We start from the raw sequence: 20,063 nt of genomic DNA on the forward strand, positions 1-20,063 counted from the left end.
TCGATTTAAGGAGGCGGTAAAATCGATATTAATGACGACGTCATGTGAACGGATACAGCGTTAAATCGGTATATCGGCCATTAAACCGATTTAAAGTCGCAGTGTAGACCTGGCCTAAAAGTCAAGTCTGTTTTTGAGACTATTCACAGCTACCTACACCGCCTATAGAATTGCTTTGAGCATGCCAACAACTCAAACTAGTGTAGAACGACTGTTTTCGGCTTCAAAGTTAATTTTAAATGAAAGACAACTTGATTGCTGCAATATTCTTCACAGAATGAATTATGAATGTTTCTAGTTTGTATCATTGTTGATGACATTTAGATTATTTTAAAAGTCTGAATAAAAATAATGTTTTCAAAAGTACAGTATGCACTTTATTTAGTTGAAAATTAATTTGAGTCGGAGGGCGGAGCGGAGCTGGAATAGTCACTATTGGTACCAGAGCGGAGCTGGAGTGGAGCATTTCAAAAATTTGATTGCTCCAAATCCCTGTCTGCATGTACACACCCAAGGAGCACAGTGTAGCCCTGGAGTCCTTGAAGGAGTGCAGTGTCTTCTAAGTTTTGTCCACAAACAGCTTTTGACCATTGACGTGCAAATCCTCAATGGCTTCCTGGGCATCTGGGTAAATACTCAGATTCTGCAGCCAAGAAGCCTCTCCTCATGGTGACCATGGAGATCATCAACCTAAATGAGGTGTCCACGACGTCTAGTGCAGACTACAAGGACATCTTAGCCACCAGGCAGCCCTCAGTGACACATGCCCAAAACTCCTCCCTCTGGTGAGGTCTCAGGCAGCTGGTCTGCAAACTTTGACATAGCTGTCCAATTCAAAAAAATCACAGCTGGACAGTGAGGCTTGCTGGTTAGCAATTCGCATCTGTAAAGAAGAGGTATATATCTTCCTGCCCGTCTGGTCCAATCATTTAGAGCGCCTATCCTAAGGGGGGGATTTAAACCTGCCCTGATGAGCTCTGTCATTCACTGCAGTTACATCTAAGGAATTTGAGGCTGAATGTGAGTAAAACCCCTCAAATCACTGCAAAGGAACAAACTAGTGCTTTTCCATGCATTTAGCTGCAGGCTGTACCAAAGCTAGCATGCTCCAGAGATCCATAGCTGATTCAAGGAGCATGTCACTGATAGGAAGGATAACTCTCCCGGGACAGAGGGCTGTTAAATGTCCACAAATTGGTGGACGTTCTCTTGAAAGAACTTTATCTCCATTGAGGGAAGTAGCTACATACCGCAAAAGGTCTTGGTATGACTTAAAGTCCTCTGGTACTGAAGGGAAGAATGAGCCAGGCAGCATAGCACTGTCCACAGACAAATATGAGACTCTTAACTGAGCCAAAGCCAGATCCTGTTCCAGGGTGGTCAAACCTGGACAGGACAATTCTGGAGGCTCTGCAGGAAGGAGTACAGCCAGTGCCTAGGCCTGCAGCAGACTGACACTCACCACCACAGACCTAGCCAGCAATCTTACCTTTGAGCAAGACAAAGAGCAAGACACCCACGACTGAGGAGTGTCTCACAGATTCTAAGGAGGCCACTGACATGGATATGGCATTGGTGGCCAGTCCAATAGGCACTGGGCCAGGGACCTCCATCCCAAGTACGAGATGCATGCCATTTCTGGTACCCATAATGGTCCAAGCAGCAGCCCTCAATACTGGTTGGGCAATGGAGAGTGAGAGGATGACAACCTTGACTCAGATGCAGAGGAGCCTCAGGATCACAGAGATAAGGGAGGAGTAAGACAAGAGGTAACGAGGAGGCAGTCTGACTCATCTGTCACCCAGAACAAGACAGAAAGCAGGGCTGCTGATGGAGACAATACCATTAGTTACCAAACATACCGGTGCTGGAAGCAGTGTCAGTCCCAAACTGAACAGCGGTACCAGAGCATCTGACAGTACCAACGTTGAGGGTAGTAAAAGCCACCACGGAAGCATTTGTGGTTGTGACTGCAGCAGTGCAAAGGAGGTTCCTGGTATGAAGGCCCTCTATACCAATCCTGGTACCAGCCCTGCTTACATAACCTGTGGAAGGGGAACATTGGGTTGCAGTGCTGACAGACCCAAAGGTTCAGCAACTCAGTCAGTCAAAGGGGCTACAGTTGGTGCGCCCATGGCAAAGTCCTGGACAAAAAGAGAAGTCAGGACCGAAAGGCAGAGGAGCTGTCTGGTATCCTGCCAACGTGGAAACAGTCAGTGCTTGCATCTCCCTCATCGGCACTGGACTCAATGGACACTCAGAGTCAACAGTACAGGGTTTGTACCCTCCCTACTTAGTATCACGGACGGGTTAAGATACCTGTACCATCACAAATGCCAGCACCAACTCTGTGCCTGTCCACACTTTTCCTGGGGGAGGCTGAAGAGTCACCCTGAGACCTAGAGCAATCTCAGTTGGCTTTATGCAATCTTTTCCTCAGCACAGTTGACAAGGAACAGCTTCTCCATTTCTTTGGAAAAGCACCTGCTCCAGTACGTGAAGCAGCAGCTCTCCTGAAGTTCAAGGGCAATCTCCGACCCAATGAGGGCCTTGGTACCAATGCAGGCTGCATGGCCTGTTCAAACAGATACTTTTTCAGACAAAGGTCTCAAGCCACTTGAGTCCATTTCTTAAACAAGCTGCAGATCACAAAACACTCCTTGATGTAGGCCTCACCAAGACAGAGCAAGCACCAAGTGTGGAGATCACTGTTGGGGGGACATTGTTTAAACCCCACTACGGCAATAAGAATGAACTTAGGGAACCACCTCATATAACCAGGGGAGGTGCTACAGCCACAAGGCGCAAGCACCCCCACCCTCTTTACTGGTACTGGTAGGCAAAATTCTCTGGTTCCACTGCCCTGGGCACCCACACACATAAGTGGAACACACAGCTACATATACTCAAAACAATATCTTGTTTTCTTCTGGTAATTAATTTACTTTTCTAGGATCACTCTCTGAGTTGCTCCCTAACTCTCCCAGTGCTGGAGAGCATGTACTTCAATAACAAATAAGACAGATAAGGGTTCAGAGTCTACTTCACTTGGAAGTGTCTTCCATGTTTAACATACATTTCCAGAAAGTTTTCCTGACATTTAACCTAAGTTGCCCTTTACTTAATATCATTCCATTTCTTGATTATACCCTCTTGTGCCATCATAAATAGGTCTCCCTTGTGGGTGTCAAAACACTGTACATAACCATACCTAAACAGTCTGGTCAAGGTATTCCTATTTAGATTTTTTTTAGCATTCCTCGTCTTTCCATTGCCTATTCATTTGCAACTTTCCCCCAGTCATCCTTCAGTTTAATAGATATCTTTCAAGAGCTGATGCATCCAGGTGTATACAGTACACTTTCACTAGTGCTATATAAAAGAGGGACCAGTTATCTCCTTAGTTATGAAGGATGAATTTTTTAAGAGTACCTAGGCCCTAGAGTCCCATTTTCAAAAATGACATGTCTATTTAGGAGCTTATGTCAATGGGAATTCACCTCTTAAGTGCATTCACAGTTCTGAAAATGAGAGAAGAGCTTTTGACTATTTTATCCAATGTCCCTCTAATTCAAAAACAGCATTGTCTCCTCTCTCCCTGTCTCCCCAACCATCACAATGTAAAATGAAGGATCAGCCATATCAAATCATGACGCATTTGTCCTGGTTCTCTACCACCAATCTCCCTGCCAAAGGGCATAATATTTTGGTCTGCAGATAATTTCACTTCAGTTCTAAGAAAAAATATACATGTTATGAAAACTAGTTCCAAACATCTTTAAGTAATATTTATTTCACACATAAGGATTAAGTAGGTAGGTACAAATATTGCGTCAATTCTAGTTTACTAGTACTACATATTTATAAAAGACCAATTGTTATATGACAATTACAGTACATGACATATTAGTTTTATACAACTCTCAGCAAAAAGATAGACTCCACTTACTGTACAATTGCTTGCACATAAGTGGAATATAGTCATTAAAAGCTTTAGGTATACCACACAGGATGATAACCCGCTAAACAAAATACTAATGTAGCCAAATGCTTCCCCATCAAGCCTTGTATTACCATTTTGACAAAAGGAGGATTATTTCTATATTATTTTAGAAGTCTGTCCCTCCTTTCCTGTGGTTCACTCCCCTTTAAAATAAAATGACAGAGAAAAATCCCCAGAAAGAGGTCTAGTACTATTGTTGGAAAGTAAATATAATTTTCTCTATAAATTACCTATTGCTAGCAGCGATTGAGCTTTCATGGTCAAAATTTCCTTAAAAGATTATATTGATAGACACATTCCATACAAAATCCCATAACTGAACAAGACTATACATTTATTCTTCTCACAAGCACCCAAAGCACTCAACAAAAGTTAATCATTTTCCAAAATTTCCTCAAATAATTTCAAATTCAAGTTAAAATGTAAATGCACGTTGCTAGACATATTTGTCATTATAAAATTAAATTATGGCCTGAGACATTTTGCCACCCACACCATACACCATCAGAACAATTATACTCTTTTGGAATGTACCTCGTTTAAACAAGAATTTTAAATCCACCATTCACTGTCAATAATATTTGAAAACCTACTATGAATTACATTTGATCACAATAGCCTGGGTGGATGCAAACAGGCACTAGAGATTAATCTTTTCACAGCTCATTACCATTCCATAAGCCATTCAGCCCCCCCAACGTTAAATACATAATAATCCTTTCACAACGTAAGAGATTTTGCTGGTACAAAGTCTGCCAATGGCAACGGACGCAGCAAAACTATCCAGGTCAAGGAGAGAGAGAGTCATTTCAGGATCAGCATGCTATTGCATAATACCCAGTACTAATGGTGACGTTTACTAATAATGCAATTCCCCAGCACACAATAGAATACAAGATCCTACCAATGTCATGCCACTTCATCCTCTCATTAACATATGGGGATTTAATGTCTGAACACAATAGTACAAAAATATCTAAAGAGACAGATGACACAGTACACTTTGCAATGAATGTATAACAGATATAGAATTGTCGTTCCACCTCTCATAATTCCATGCTCACATGGCATTTCATCAATGCACGTTTTTAGGTTGTGTGGGACAGTCCCAAGTTCAAAGTCAATCTTGTGTCTTTTTGTTCCTTCATGAGTGCTTATTCAATGTTTCTCCAAGTCTTTCCATGGTTTCTGTCTATGCCTACATTTTTAGTATCTCGAAAATCTATTTTGATCTTTTTAGGTTTTGCTGTATGATAAAACAATAAGGCTCATGTTACGCTTTCAGTTGTGCTGTTTATACATGTATACATTCCCAGAAATACTGTTTGAGTTCTGTACAAGCTCAAAGAAGCAGTCCAAAAAGGGTAAAGGGAAGCAGCACTTGACGTTCAAAAATGGAATAGCAATATAGAACAGAGATCAAACATTACAGAGCTTTTTATTAATCAAATATAATGGACCTTTGTTAATTCAATACTGGGCTCCCTCTGACTGACTGTACTTCACCAGCTTCAAAAAGTGAAAAGAAATGAAGAATCCTCAACGCAGCTGGGTGCACAACCATCTCAAAGAAGCCTTGGTAAAGTAACATCTCATGTATATAAAGGTTTACTCCAAAACTACAGAAAATGTAGGCATATGTTACAAGTGGAACATTCATTTCAGAAGTCCTAAAACATAGTCCCTAGATGCATAACACTTCATATACGAGGTCACCATGACATTTCAGATAAAAGATGCAATCTATAGAAAAAACTAAATTTCTACAGTGGACCAGCCCAAAAAATAAACAAAAAACAATGGTTGTGAATTATCCTGCTAGGTCATAAATAGTTTGAACAGCACTCCAACCTCCCCACTAGTGTGAAGTGATGGCTCACCACTGCTTCCTAAAGTAAACGCAGGGGGCAAATATTGTCTGAAGACTGGAATGTAAAAAACCAAGACGTGTTTCAAACGCTATAATAATTTCAAGAGCACACGGAAGCTAAGTAAAGGAGGACACAAAATCCTTCAAATCTTCACTCATGAAGGAATATAGGACTTTGGACTTGGGATGGTCTACACTGAAAAAGAACTAAAAGTATATCCAATGTACAGATAAACAATGTGATTAAGAGAGTCAACAGCCATGTCCAGACTACATGGCCCACATAAATTTTTAACTTTACATATATGTCTAAAAGTGAAAGTAACTGAGCTTCTATATCTAACCAAGCACAGTGGGTTGTCCAGTAGATATGTAGTTGTCATGGCCACTATAAATAAGTACGTTAAGAATTAAAGCCTTCACTAAAGAGAGAGACTTTTCTTCCTCAATTATTTTAAGTCAATAGTACTTTTGGTTAAGAGACACGTCTCCTTTTACAATAATAATTTATGAGTAGAGTTCCACTCCCACAAATGCGCACACAAATTCAGCTGAGTCTTTGAGGTTTGTTTGCATTCTATATTTACACAGTCCCAAGAAAATCAGTTAATCAAGAACAGAAAAGCATCTTATCAGTACTAATGTATGTTTTGTTTTTTAATTTATAGGCTAAATTTCATTTTTTATAAATAGAAGTAGTTACCTGTTTATATTCACCAATACAGTTTTGGCAGCAGAATCTTTTCTGCTGACCGTCAATCGTAAGGATATTGTTTCCAGCTCCTTTACTGGGCAAGTACTCCCCACAATGCTCACAGCAATTCATTATTAAACCATTCGCCATTCTGTATCTATTGAAGCAGTGGTCACTACACAGCTTATGAGTCATGTTCTTAAAGCTAACTTCATGGCGAATCTAAAGAAAACAAAACAAAGGTTCTTCATCAATGCACTACACTTGACAATCACAACTTAAAAAACAATATGTGGTTCAACTGGAACCCTAGATAATATTGTGACATATGCATTTGAAATAACTATAACAACAAACAAAGCAAACTCTGTCTCCTTGCAATCTCTGGGCAAAAAACCTAACCCCAGCTGTTCTTGCAGCCCTGGAAAGCCAATCCAAGGTCACACGGTGGGATTCACACAAGGCTGATCAAGAAAATGGGGACCTAATTTACATCATTTTCCCCATCTGCACTTTATATGCTTTGTTGGCAGTGAGCAGGATTTTTAATATATTTGGCTTTTAATTTACAAGGCTGTCTTGGGGCTAAAAGGATACATATAGATGGCTATGTAAGCTGGGCCCAGTATTTGCATCCAGAATGTAGTAATCCCAATTTAGTAGAATTTAAATAAGAGTATATTCTACTATACAAACCATCTATTCGTTACTCGGGGGGATCCTCCAAAATATGCAATTAGAATAGAGAAAATCCTGAATTGTTTTGATGGCAACATTTGTATGTAATGTACTGATCAGTATCAATTACTATGATTTATACTTTGAGAGCCCTCAAAATAGTTATTGAAAAATGAAATATGAAAGGAGCAGTAACTGTTTCTAGTTTTCTCCCTTTTAAGAATGCAAGAAACCAGGGGCCACCCAATGAAATTAATAAAACAAAAACAAACAAAAGTACAACGCAATCTATAATACTCATTGCCCTGAAATGCTGTGAAGGCCACAAATATAAATGGGCTCAAAACATAATTAGAGAAGTTCATGGAAGATAGGGCTCTCAATGGTTGTTAGCCAACATGGTCATCCATGTTCTGGGTGTCTCTAAGCTTCTAACTGCCAGATGCTGGGACTAGATGACAGGAAGTGGATCACTCACTAACTGCTCTGTTCCGTTCATTCCCTCTGAAGCATCTGGCAGTGAGCACTGTCAGGAGACAGGATACTGGGCTAGATGGACCATTGGTCTGATACAGTATGGCCATTCTTATGCTCTTATGGAGATCAACAGTGATCAATTCAACAATTCAACATAAAATTTTTAAAATTACTAGCTGTCTAAAGAAAAGCCTTGCCTGCAATAATCAACAATGAAAGTGAACTCCAAAATGTTAGCTGCATGACTACAAAAGTGTTAGTAATACACAACTGTCTTCATAGATTTCTTAAATTTAAATATGCAATAAAGAAATTTCCAGAAATTAATATTATCTAACCATTATAAAGCATGACTGAAGATGGCAAGAGCTATAAAATTGCTAAATATATTAAGCCTAATAAGCGTAGAAATACAAAAAACCTGGACAAGTTTGGAAAAATAGATATTTTACCACTCTTTCCAATCAAATTTTTAATAATAAATGTTCTATTAGTAAGTAATTTAAGAGTTGAGACCAAAAATTCAACCAGACCTCAGTTAGTTTACCACAGATAGTGCATCTTGACTTATTCAAGATTCCTTTTGAAGGATTATGCTTGTCTTCATAGAAGGACAAACATGATGTACTGCAAAACTCCTGGAAAGACTCACTGGAATCAACTTGAGCAACAATGGTGCCTTTCATTGTTGTTATATCTCTGAAAGACAAAAGCACTAAAGCATAAAAAATTTTTTAAAAATTGTATTTTAATAATTGATTATGTTCCCCCCCCCACTATGCACTTTTCATTTCTCAGATTCCAAACAGCTTTTGGTTTGATACTATTTTCAAGACAGTCCCACTGTACTAACGTAAATTAATCATTCTATCTGTTGCATTTGTTTCTCCAGTTTAATACTACTTGCTAAAATATAAACAGTTATGAGCAACTTTACATTAACACTGCAAATGGACCATTAAAACAAAGCAATTTCTGTTATATATCCAAAAGAATATCAGGCTATATATTTTTTCCTACATTACTTAGAATACTGAAGATAGAGTATTTGTAAAACAGCTTTTACCAACAAGCAGTTACAGATTGTGCATATCTAACTTGGTACATGCAAAAAATTAAAATTTTAAACAAAGCCATGGATTTTTTTTAAACAAAAGCTGCTTCCCAATAATAAAAAGGTATTTTAAAAAAACTAATTCAGTCAACAAACATTTATTTCCTGCTCCTCAAAACCCCATAAAACTGCTACAACTAATATCAGCACTTTATTTTATTATTTTTGGAGATTCTTTTCTTCTGAAATAGGACACTGAAGAGCTGTCTTTTAACTGTAGCCAGACATTTTTGTTAAGAGCAAAACTCCACTCTGAATTTGCCTGCTGTGCTTGGATATTACAATGCATCATTCTCAATAAAAAATAGGCACAATTTATAAAAGTAATCAAGTTGGCTAAAGAAGTTCCAAATCACCAATCTGAATATGGACTACCTAGCTGTAACTGATTAAACATACAATTGAGACAGAAGATTATTTTTGGACTAATCAAATGAACAGTAATAAATTACTCTGAACTAGTCCTTCACACCTCTCCTAATTAAAAGTCAATTGCACTATTGTGTTCTGTGGCTAGTGCTAGATACACTTGGTCTTCAGCCTCATGCTACACTATGCACCTTAACATTTGCAATAATCTCAGTTGTATGCCTTGTTGCATGCTATTTCTTCTGCATTTACTGTTTGGCCATCTCTGAAAAAATAGCAGGACATAACAACAACATTAACAACCAATTTACCACCGTTGGGTTTAAATACACATCTAAAGTTACATTAAAATGTTCTTAAAGCAAGCTTGGTTTAAAGTCAGTCAGTATTAACTGTAGGGTGTCTATGAATCTAATTACTTCAACACATTAGATTACTTGGTTTTCAGATGGCAGCAGAGTTTTTAAGAGATACTTCCAACTCCTAAAATGAAGAGCCCCCTCCAAATCAAATCCATCATACATTATAGATATTAATCAGAAAGTTGTGGTTAATAACAGACAGAATAAGAAGCAAACTCAACTGACAATAGATTAGCTTAACTGCTTTGAACACAAGTGATATCTGCTAGTGAATTTTGCTGTTACTTCACAAGAACCTTACTCCCATAAAACTAAAAGTGAGAGTCTCTACAGCTTAAGCTAAAGAGCCAGATTCTGTAGCTGGGGCCGTAGCTCATCCATATCATCCGTGCATTGGGCACAAAGGACTGCTAAACACACAGACCAGAGGATTCTTTTCTCCCTCTCCTCCCCTCCCCCACACATCCTCCACGGAAGTTATGAGAGAGGAAAAATTTCTCCCTTTTCCTTACAGTCACACAGCTTTTGTTTTTTTATGATTACTCATGCAATGGAAATACCATTCAGCAGTATAAAGAAAGAACTGACTGGGCAGGTCTGGAGGTCAAGTAACAGCATGTTATATTATCGTGTTGGGGACGGATAAGATCCCAGAAAGTCTATCCCACGTTCAAGTTCTGAGTTTATAAACTGAGAGGAGCTGAAAGCACTGAAGACATACAGCCTCTGGGAAAAGGGAATGCTGTATGCTACTCTTTAAAGATTACTTCTGCGAAAGGTATGGACTGCCTGTACAGTGAGACCCTTCCAGATGAGGGTAGATCTGAAGGTATGTCAGCATGAAGCTGGGCCTTTTGCAAGAGGACTACAAGACAAGACAACTTGCTTGTGTACTGCCACAGAAACAGAACGCCAGCACCCCTGCCCTGACAAGCTTACAATCTGCAGCACCAACTGAGCCAAGATTTATAAACATGCTTAACTTTTAGCACAAATAGTTTCACTATGATCAGAAAGAAGTAAGAGCATCAAAAAAGGGGGAAAATGGCAATTTTTAATAAAAGTTTGAGGGGAAAAATAATGAACTTTTAACACATTAGCCAAAATTTTCAGAAAGTGATTAACAATTTTTAGTGCCTTAAATTTCTGAGTGCCCAATTTAAGACCTACTAAACAGCTGGATTTAAAAAAAAAACCCTCTAAGGGGCCTTATGGGGAACACCCAAAATCACATCACTTCTAGCAAATCTTTGCCAGATTAGCTAAATTTCATTTTTTTTTTTTTACAAGACAGTTGATACCAATTTACAAAACAGCCATTATAAACCTGAATTAAAACTTAAGTTAACAGCGTGTTCTATCAAAACAACATTAAACTCACCATGCAACATCAAGTTTCCTACTTTCTACCATGTGCTCAGAACAGATGGTACTGCCATCTTACAACTGGGAGAAAACTGGCCAAGTTTCCCATAACTATGGCATTGACACAGTGCAGCAAGATTACTCCCTATCCAGTAAATCTGATACTGAGAGGGGATGGTGGAGGAGGGAAGTGCAGAAAATACAGGATCACTAACTAAAAAAATATAGGTAGCACAGATTTCTACTCTTGTTTAGACATGAAGCTACAGCAGTGTTAAACAAGGGCAACTTTGTCCAGGCCCTGGTTTCAATACAGAGATTTACTGAGTGGTTGAAGACTAGGGGGAGAATTTAAAAGACCAGGGCTATGTCTACACTTAAACCACTACATCAGTACAGCTACAGCGCTGCAGCTGTGCCGCTGTAGCGCTTCATTGTAGACAACTCACTATAGCAATGAGAGGGATTCTCCCATTGCTGTAGTTAACCCAAAGGAACAAGGTAGGGTGCTCCTTGCTAATCACAGGAGCTAAGAGAGAACCAGAAGATTGGTTCTGGTGGTATTTGCATTCAGCAAGGAGGAAGAGAATCTGAGAACTTCAGTCCTGAGGTAAGGGTTAAGAGAAAGGGACTACAGGGGAACAGGCCAGGGAACCACAACAGTGGTAGCTATACATGGCTGCTGTTTATAGGGTCCCTGAGAGGTGGAACCCGGAGTAGTATACAGGCCCAGGTTCCGCCATTGGAAATGTGGCTTAAAACCCGAGAAGGACTGGATTAGAACAGGAGCAGAGCCAGGGCTGAAGACCCTAGTGAGGGCTGACAGTTTTTTTTTCAACTTTCTGCTACCCCAGAAGGGGGTTGTACATTTTGACTGTGACACTTGGTCAGACTCACAAAAGTTGAGTGTCCCCCCAAACATACTTAGACCCTTTTCATCAGAGAATGTACAGCATGCAAAATAAAAGACTCATTTATCAAGGAATATAGAGATATGCCTTAAGCCAGCATTTTTCAAACTTCAGGTCATGACCCAGTACTAGGGTCATGGCACGTCAGGCACTGGGTCGCTCTGGTCAGCACTGCCAACCGTGACATTAGAAGTTCCGTTGGTAGTGCTGGCCAGCTAAGGCAGGCTAGTGTCTACCTGCTCCGACACTGCTCTGTGCCCTGGAAGTGGCCAGCAGCAGGTCTGGCTTCTAGGCAGGGGGGAGCATGGTGCTCCGCACGCTGCCCCTGCCTCTACCCCAATCACCAACTCCACTCTGGAGGGGTGTGGGGGGGGTGCCTTAAATTTCTGCATCCAAAAATAAAACAATGTAAAACTTTAGAACCTCCACTCAGTCCTACTTCAGCCAATCATGCACACAAACAATTTCGGTTACAATCTGCTGAAGATAATGCTGCCCACATCTTGTTTACAGTGTCAACTGTAAGTGAGAAAAGGCACTCTCATGGCACTGCTGTAGCCAGCATCGCAAGATATTTACGTGTCTGATGCACTGAAGTTTCATATGCCCCTTCATGCTTCAACCACCATTCCAGAAGACATGCATTCATGCTGATGATGGGTTCTGGTCAATAACGATCCAAAGCAGAGCAGACCGATGCATGTTCATTTTCATCATCATCATCATGAGTCAGATGCCACCAGCAGAAGGCTGATTTTCTTTTTTGGTACTTCGGGTTCTGTGGTTTTCACATTGGAGTGTTGCTCTTTTAAGACATCTGAAAACATTCTCCACACCTCATCCCCCTCAGATTTTGGAAGGCACTTCAGATTCTTAAACCTTGGGTTGAGTGCTGCATCTATCCTTAGAAATCTCACACTGGTATCTTCTTTGCATTTTGTCAAATCTGCTGTGAAAGTGTTCTTAAAACGAACATGGGTTGAGTCATCTGAGATTGCTATAACATGAAATATATGGTAGAATGTGGGTAAAACAGAGCAGGATACATACAATTCTCCCCCAAGGAGTTCAGGCACAAATTTAATTAACACACTTTTTTTTTTTTTTTAACAAGCATCATCAGCATGGAAGCATGTCCTCCAGAATGGTGTCTGAAGCATGAAGGGACATATAAATGTTTAGCATATCTGGCACGTAAATACCTTGCAACACTGGCTACAAAAGTGCCATGCAAACACCTGTTCTCTCTTTCAGGAGACACTGTAAACAAGATGTGGACAGCACTATTTCCTGCAAATTGTAACCAAACGTATTTGTCTGTGCAATTGGCTGAAGTAGGACTGAGTAGACTTGTAGGTTCTAAAGTTTTACCCTGTTTTATTTTTGACTGCCGTTTTTTTTGTATATAATTCTACGTTTGTAAGTTCAACTTTCATTATAAAACCATTGCACTACAGTACTTATTAGGCTAATTGAAATATACTATTTATTTTGCTTTTTACAGTGCAAATATTTGTAATAAAAAATATAAAGTGAGCACTGTACACTTCGTATTCTGTGTTGGAATTGAAATTAATATATTTGAAAATGTATTCAATATATTTTAAAATGTAGAAAACATCCAAAAATATTTAAATGGTATTCTATTATTTAACAGTGTGATTAATCGTGATTCTTTTTTAATCACTTGACAGCCCTAAGAATAACTAACTATTTTGCAAGTCTTGTTATTAGTCTACAATTCTTAAGCTCCTCAATGGTTCTTTTAGGCATTCTGAGTAATGAATCAATAATAAATTTCAAGATGAACTATGACCTTTAATTATTTATGTCTAGTGTTCTGCATTTTCAGTTTTTATTTGTAAAAAAAAATTAAGATTTCTTTTTTATTTTCCAAACATTAAAACTAGGACGAAATTGAGTTAAAAAACAACTTGCATAATATACACATTTTGCTACAGTATAATTTAAACTTTTTTCATGTACAAAAGGTAATTTTTGTCTAAGAGAATAGTTTTTCCAGAAATCCTGGTTTGTGTATGCTCACATAATTTTCTTCAAAGTATTCTCATTCATGTTGAGCCTCTTGCTGTCTTGGAGGTAGTCCAACTTTAAAAATAAGCACTCTGCATTAGTAAGACCCAGGAAGTATACTCAAAGCTTCCCATGCCACTCCGCTGAAGTCAGGAAGTTTGTTTTGATGACTGTCCCAAAAAGCCAGCACATTCAGTTTCATATTGTCAGCTTAGGCATGTTCGTGTAAATAGTAAACTTAGACTTGAAATTCCATCTTTAGTGGCAAATGGTTGAAACACGCTGGCATAACTGTCACAGTCTGCTGCAAAATTCACCTTGAGGAAGGAGTGCAGTGCAATACCTGGATGACATTCTTAGGAACCAAACACTTCAGGGGTCAGATTCTTGTGTCACTTGCTTTCGACGTGCTCCTTTATTCTGTCAGTGCGAGTACTGACCTCAGTGCTGCAGTTCTTGCAGCGCAATGCATCCTCGTCACGCCCATCTTTACTTTCCTTGAAAAGTTCTTAGCACTGATCGTTCGCTGGTATTCAGGCACAGATTTGCGTTTTTGCCCCACATTTACCTTTTTACTTTATCTATGGAGGACTGACTGTTTAAATTTAATGCTGCTCTAAACTGACGTGAGACAATAGATAGGCAGCATGTCTTTGTGAGCCAACCATAGCGCAATATTAATATTGTTTGATTTTCTGATCTCCACTGTAGCCAGGTCTACACTGCGACTTTAAATCGGTTTAATGGCCGATATACCGATTTAACGCTGTATCCGTTCACACGACGTCGTCATTAATATCGAGTTAACCGCCTCCTTAAATCGATTTCGGAACTCCTCCCAAACGATTGTTTTTAATCCATTGGTTTGGCCTCAGCAGAATGACCAGGAGACACTTAACCTTGCGCACGGTCGCTTCCATGGCTTCACGTCTGGGCTTCTCGCTTGGGAGCGCAGGGACTGTAATTCTTGGGTGCTCTAAAAAAGATCCTGGCTGTTGGGGTTTAACGGACCTGCTGTGTGCTATCACCACGCTCATCTTCATCCTCAAATTTCGTCTCCATCTTCCCCTCGGCTCTTACATCCTCAGAAACACTTGATATTTTCATCCAAAGTATTCGAAATACCCGGACAGGGGGTGGGGCACTGGTAGCCCCGCTGAACCTCCACTATACAAAATTGCATGTAGTTCAGCAATAGAAAGCGGCATGTTTTCGGCTCAGAGCCTGAACGCTCCGTTTGCTTCTCTGGCTTTCTGGTAACCCTGTCTAAGTTCCTTCATTTCGCACTCGAGTCTCACTGAAGTGGAGTGGCTCTGCTGTGCCCTTTTTATCAATGCCATACACTTTGAAAATTCTTTCAAACTTTTCAATTTCGTCTTTTGAACGCAGTGCCTGTGAGCACTGAGTCTCACACCCAGAAAATCGTCAGGATCAACAGAACCTCATGTGTGTCCAACGCTGGCTGCTCTTTCCTTCGATTATCAGGAGCTTGCAATAGGGTGACGAGTGCAAATGAGCTCTGTGTGGTCACCTGTTGTGTGTGCTGACACCTCTACCCGGTTGGAAACAGGCTAGAAGAATGGAATTCAAAAGTCGCGGGGGATCAGCAGATGTTGGTTATCCTGTTATACCTGAGGCCAGTGCATCACAAGAGAGTTAAGTTGTCCGTGCATCATGAGTGCCCCTGTGACAATGGTTCTGAACTCCAAGTTGTGTTGGCACCGTTGGTCTCACTTCTGGGGGCAGAGTCAATCGCTCCCTTCAAAGCTGTGTTCTATTCATAAATTGAGGAGTATTAACTTGTGGAGCACAACTAGTCAAAGCCACGTACTAGGCCTGATTGGGCACAGTGCCCTCCCCCACAACCCCTCCGCGCCCGGTTGCTTATGTTCACGAATAAGTCTGTATTACTATAATTCATTGTATTCCTCACGACTGCAATGTAACAGAAATTAGCGAAGGGTGGTGTGGATCCCTTTGGCTCACAGTAGCTGTGCGGTAGGTTGGGCAAGTAGTAGTGAATCAGCATAAATGTGAGATGTGTGTTGTCTCTTTGCCTAAGGGGCACACCACCCCCTGTTAATATCAGCCACGGAGTAGCTCGCGCTCTCTAATACAACTTGAACTCTTCCTTAGAGCGAGTAGCGTGTTAGTTCTGATCGTACAAACAGCAAGAGAATCTGTTGGCACTTTATAGACTAAACAGGAGACATCTGTTAGTCTCTAATGCCGACAGGTTCTCTGCTGCTTTTGACTCCTTCCTGTAGTCAGGACTTTGACCTCTATTTTAGACAGCACAAGTGTGAGGGATGAACTCAGTGTCCCAAGTGAGTCAAATCCCAAGTTATGCTTTTGCGTTGCCCGCCCCCGCTGATTTTAGCCAGGCGAGTACTCAAATGAATAGCCAGCGCCGCACACAGTTCAAGAGAAAGGAGAGGATAAACGTCATGTCATTGCCAAGTTTTCCTCTGGCCGTAGAACGGACAGAAAGTACATGGTAAACCATCTCTGCTATCATTGCAAAACGCATTGAATGCTGGTGTGTAGCGCTCAGAGTGTCGCCTCTGTCTCCACGGCATCTAAGTACAACAATGGTGACGGGAAAAACAAAAAGCCGGATATGGTCTCATAGTGCTGCCCACCATGAGTGCTATTGTTATTCTGCATAGAAGAGGCAAATACGGCCAGGAGAAAATTGGCGAACAGGACTGTCTGCTGATGTCTCTTTCTCGCAAAGGAAATGAATGGAGACGACATTTAACGGCGCCAGAACCACCACCGCGACACATATAAACTATTTATAGCAATCAGGGGCCGGGGGAGCCCTCAATGGAGGACGGAAACGGGGTTAGCTTTGAGAGACTCACCAGCTATCACCCACAGTCCTCAGCAGTCTCGTAATCTAATTTGCAATTCTTGGCCTTAAGCGACCACAGATGTATGTAGCTTAACAAACACTGGTGTCTTTATAGGTACCTCTGGACAAGTCTCATTCAGTAATTCCTTCCCTAGCCCCCTCATGACTACGTAGAAATGAAAGTTAAATATAGCAATCCTGGTGTAGTACATATGTCCAGTCGCCCTCTCTATGTTACTGAATGGTACTTGATAGAGGCGAATCTGCAGCATGAAGGCTTAGAGCTTTGCAACAGTGGCAGTATCATAACCAATGGAAGTATGAAATCTATGAGAATTAACCTGTTGCCTGATTATGCGGTGATTTCTGTTGATTGAAAATATCCGCTATCCTCTCCCCCTTCCTGGTGGCTAGAATGGTACAAGTACTGACTGAGTAACAGCAGCAAACTGTTACCCTCTGCCATCTATTCTTTTTGTTATCACTCACAGTATAAACCTGGGACAGAACGGATGATAACCCTCGTGTAAATTTTTGAAGGAAATGGGATTAAACTCACTTGGGACTGAGTCAATCTGCCTTTACGGTTAATAAAATAGTCAGTCGGCGCACAAGAGTATGGAAAATAGGATACCAGTGTAAAATTAAAATAGCAAGTGTAGCACGGGGCAGACTGCTCGCGTGTCAGTATTAACTAGAGGGATGCGCGTTGCAAGTAAGCGCAACATTGCTTTCCCACCACCTATGGGCATACCACTGTCAGGTAGCCCCACCATTGTTGGCATGATATTATGAAGAATGAGAATAAGAATCACATGAGTAGTTTACCGAGATCCAAATAGGGGGAGGTGAGCCACCTATGCGGCTGATGACTAGTCCATGCAGTTCAGAGAATCTTTGGTATATTTCGTCAAGATGAAGAAAGTGGCTGTCTGAATGAAGCTCAGCCCCCAGGTGATACTGAAGACATGAAGACGTGTACGCGAGGCGTTCTGTTGATCATCGACGCACATGGTATCAGACAGAATGGGAGTCATTCCCATTGTCTCTGACACCGAGCCCACGGCCACATCTCAGCCAAGAGCCACTCAGTCTCCTGCGGGTGGTCCGTCTACCCCTGGGGAGGGCGAGCAGAGGAGGGCTGGATACTGCTCTTCACCGTAGAGATGGGCGGGTTTCAAGCCATGGCGCTGGAGCTCTCCCATCATGTGCGAACAGAGGAGATGACTACTTTACATACTTTAAGGACCATTATTTATTTACACTTTTTTTTATACCAGTGCTGGATGCGGGGGAAAAAACTGACGAGCTCCGCTTTCCGGAAACCACCAGTCAAGACACTCGATGTATTACGCATGCAGGACATTTGTGGCCCGCGGCAGCAAAAATGCAAATAGTTTTCAGAGGACCGCTGTGGAGGAAACTGGAGCTGTTAGTCCCATTACCAAACCCTCCCCTCCACTCCCTATTGCACATCCGTTTGAGTGTCTGGCTTCCCGTTTAACTAGTTTCACACACTGCTGTAGTATCCTGTAGTTTATTTTTTCAAAGGCTTTTGGCCATTCCTCCTTTCTTTAACGAGCGTCTCCGATAGAGATTTGTCCTCACCATACAGGCGATGGACATCTGCTATCTCCGATAGGGGTTCAATAGCAGAGAGTATTACTGACATGTTGGAGACTGACATCGCCTACCTTATCGTGTGATTACCGAGTGCTGGACACCGTGTAAAGCAGGAAAAGAGTGTCACTCGTAAAGCTCTCTGGGATTTCCTGTTTACCAGGCACTCATCGCATCGGCGGAGTTCGGATTGCGGACCAGAGTGACAGTCGAGTGGTGCACCCTGTCTCTGCCATTAGAATAATAGCAAGTGTACAGACGAGATCAACAGTGTAGTTAGAGACGCACAAGGTCGCTCGAGCTCCTGTGGTCACTAGTATCAGCAGGCGTTAGCACCCTGGCAAGAAGCGCACGCGCGTCTCGTATTCCTCTCTCCTCACTCCTCCTGGAAGTAAACCGCGTTGTCATCTGCCCCTCTCCCCTAATTTAGTAGTCATGAAGTATAAGGATACCAGAATTATAGAAACAGAGATTGTTTAGGTGAGAGAAAATGAGTCGAGGGGCGAGAGGCCCACTTGGAGGCAGCTAACTCGCGGCTATGGACAGTCCAGGCAGAATGCGCACTAGCTCTTAAGCGAATGTGACTCCTGATAGACACTACAGGGAGGAATTGACTCATTCAACAATAAAGTCAAGCCCAATATGTGATATGTGCACCAAAATCTTTTCAGGCGCCCAAGTTTCAAGATGCATTAAGCCTAGGTGTATTGAGGTACCGTTCTGTTAGGCGTCTCTACTCTACCACTGAGTAAGCAATCGCTATCGAGTGTTAGCCACTCGATGTTGAGCATTCCTCAGGGCGAGGTTCTCCTGATGGTAAGGCAGTCTTTGCCAGCCGGTGACCGTTAGTACCACCAGAGCAGTGAGGCAGATGGACGAGGAGCGGATTACTGCTCTTGGACTGTCGCTGAAGCGTCCACGTCTATCCAGCAGGCGATTCAGTACACATAGGGTGGACATAGGAAAGTAGTCAAAGCATGATTTCTTACCCTTTTTTTGTCTGTTGGTGCGGTGGGGGGAGCAGGGGAAGAAATTGTGACGAGCCTAGAGTTCACCTCGAACACACGGCATACATCCTGCTCGTGACCCTACAATGACATTGAGCGTCTGCCATATAAGCAAAATAATTTCTCAGTGAGACTGCTGATGCGCTGAGTGGGTGAAAGCTGGAGTCCTCAGTACCGCCCTCCCTCCTTCACGTCTATGGCCGCTCATAGGTCCATTTGAGTCTCTGGCTTTCCCGTGTAAACGTTGTCACACAGGCCTGCTGATACTGCAGTTGTTTTATCAAATGTCTTAGGCATTTCGTTTCGTAACGGAGCGTGGATACAACCAATTTGTTCATCACCATGGACAGCGAAGTCAGATACCTTAGTATTCTGTCGTGGATCCATGCTGGATGCTCTTTATTGGATTTTGAGACTGCATCGCAGCCAGTTGCTGATCAGAGCTCACGTAACAAGTAACAGGAAATGTTAATTCAAAAGTTCGCGGGGCTTTTCCTAGTTTACCTGCCGTGCATCCTGCAGTTCTTCAGATTGCTTTGTCGAGAGCGGAATTCTCTCCCATGTGTGTCCCGCATCGGTGGGATACCCTGGAGCCCGGGGAAAAAATAGACTGTTCGATTCCGTCACACGAAACCCTAATATACGAGTTATTTACACTATATAATAATGCAAGGATTGGAGAATTTAGCGCTACTCCTCTCC

The 20,063-nt window shown here is 41.6% G+C and overlaps 1 protein-coding gene across 13 annotated transcripts in view; it reads right to left on the minus strand.

The window, feature by feature from the left end:
• ZMYM2 (zinc finger MYM-type containing 2) overlaps positions 1 to 20,063 on the minus strand; it is a 218,398-nt gene that overhangs the window by 125,680 nt on the left and 72,655 nt on the right. For 10 of the 13 annotated variants that reach the window (XM_075061682.1, XM_075061673.1, XM_075061674.1 and 7 more), the window contains 2 exons: positions 8,256 to 8,421; positions 6,577 to 6,789 (listed from right to left, as the gene is read on the minus strand). In XM_075061682.1, the coding sequence (XP_074917783.1) occupies positions 6,577 to 6,789; positions 8,256 to 8,421 (379 nt within the window). Of the gene's footprint in view, positions 1 to 3,765; positions 5,623 to 6,576; positions 6,790 to 8,255; positions 8,438 to 20,063 lie in introns of those variants that run through there. The other 3 variants (XM_075061684.1, XM_075061685.1, XM_075061683.1) reach the window with 2 other exon arrangements.

Source organism: Chelonoidis abingdonii, chromosome 1, assembly GCF_003597395.2.
Source record: "Chelonoidis abingdonii isolate Lonesome George chromosome 1, CheloAbing_2.0, whole genome shotgun sequence".
Taxonomy (NCBI): Eukaryota; Metazoa; Chordata; order Testudines; family Testudinidae; genus Chelonoidis; species Chelonoidis abingdonii.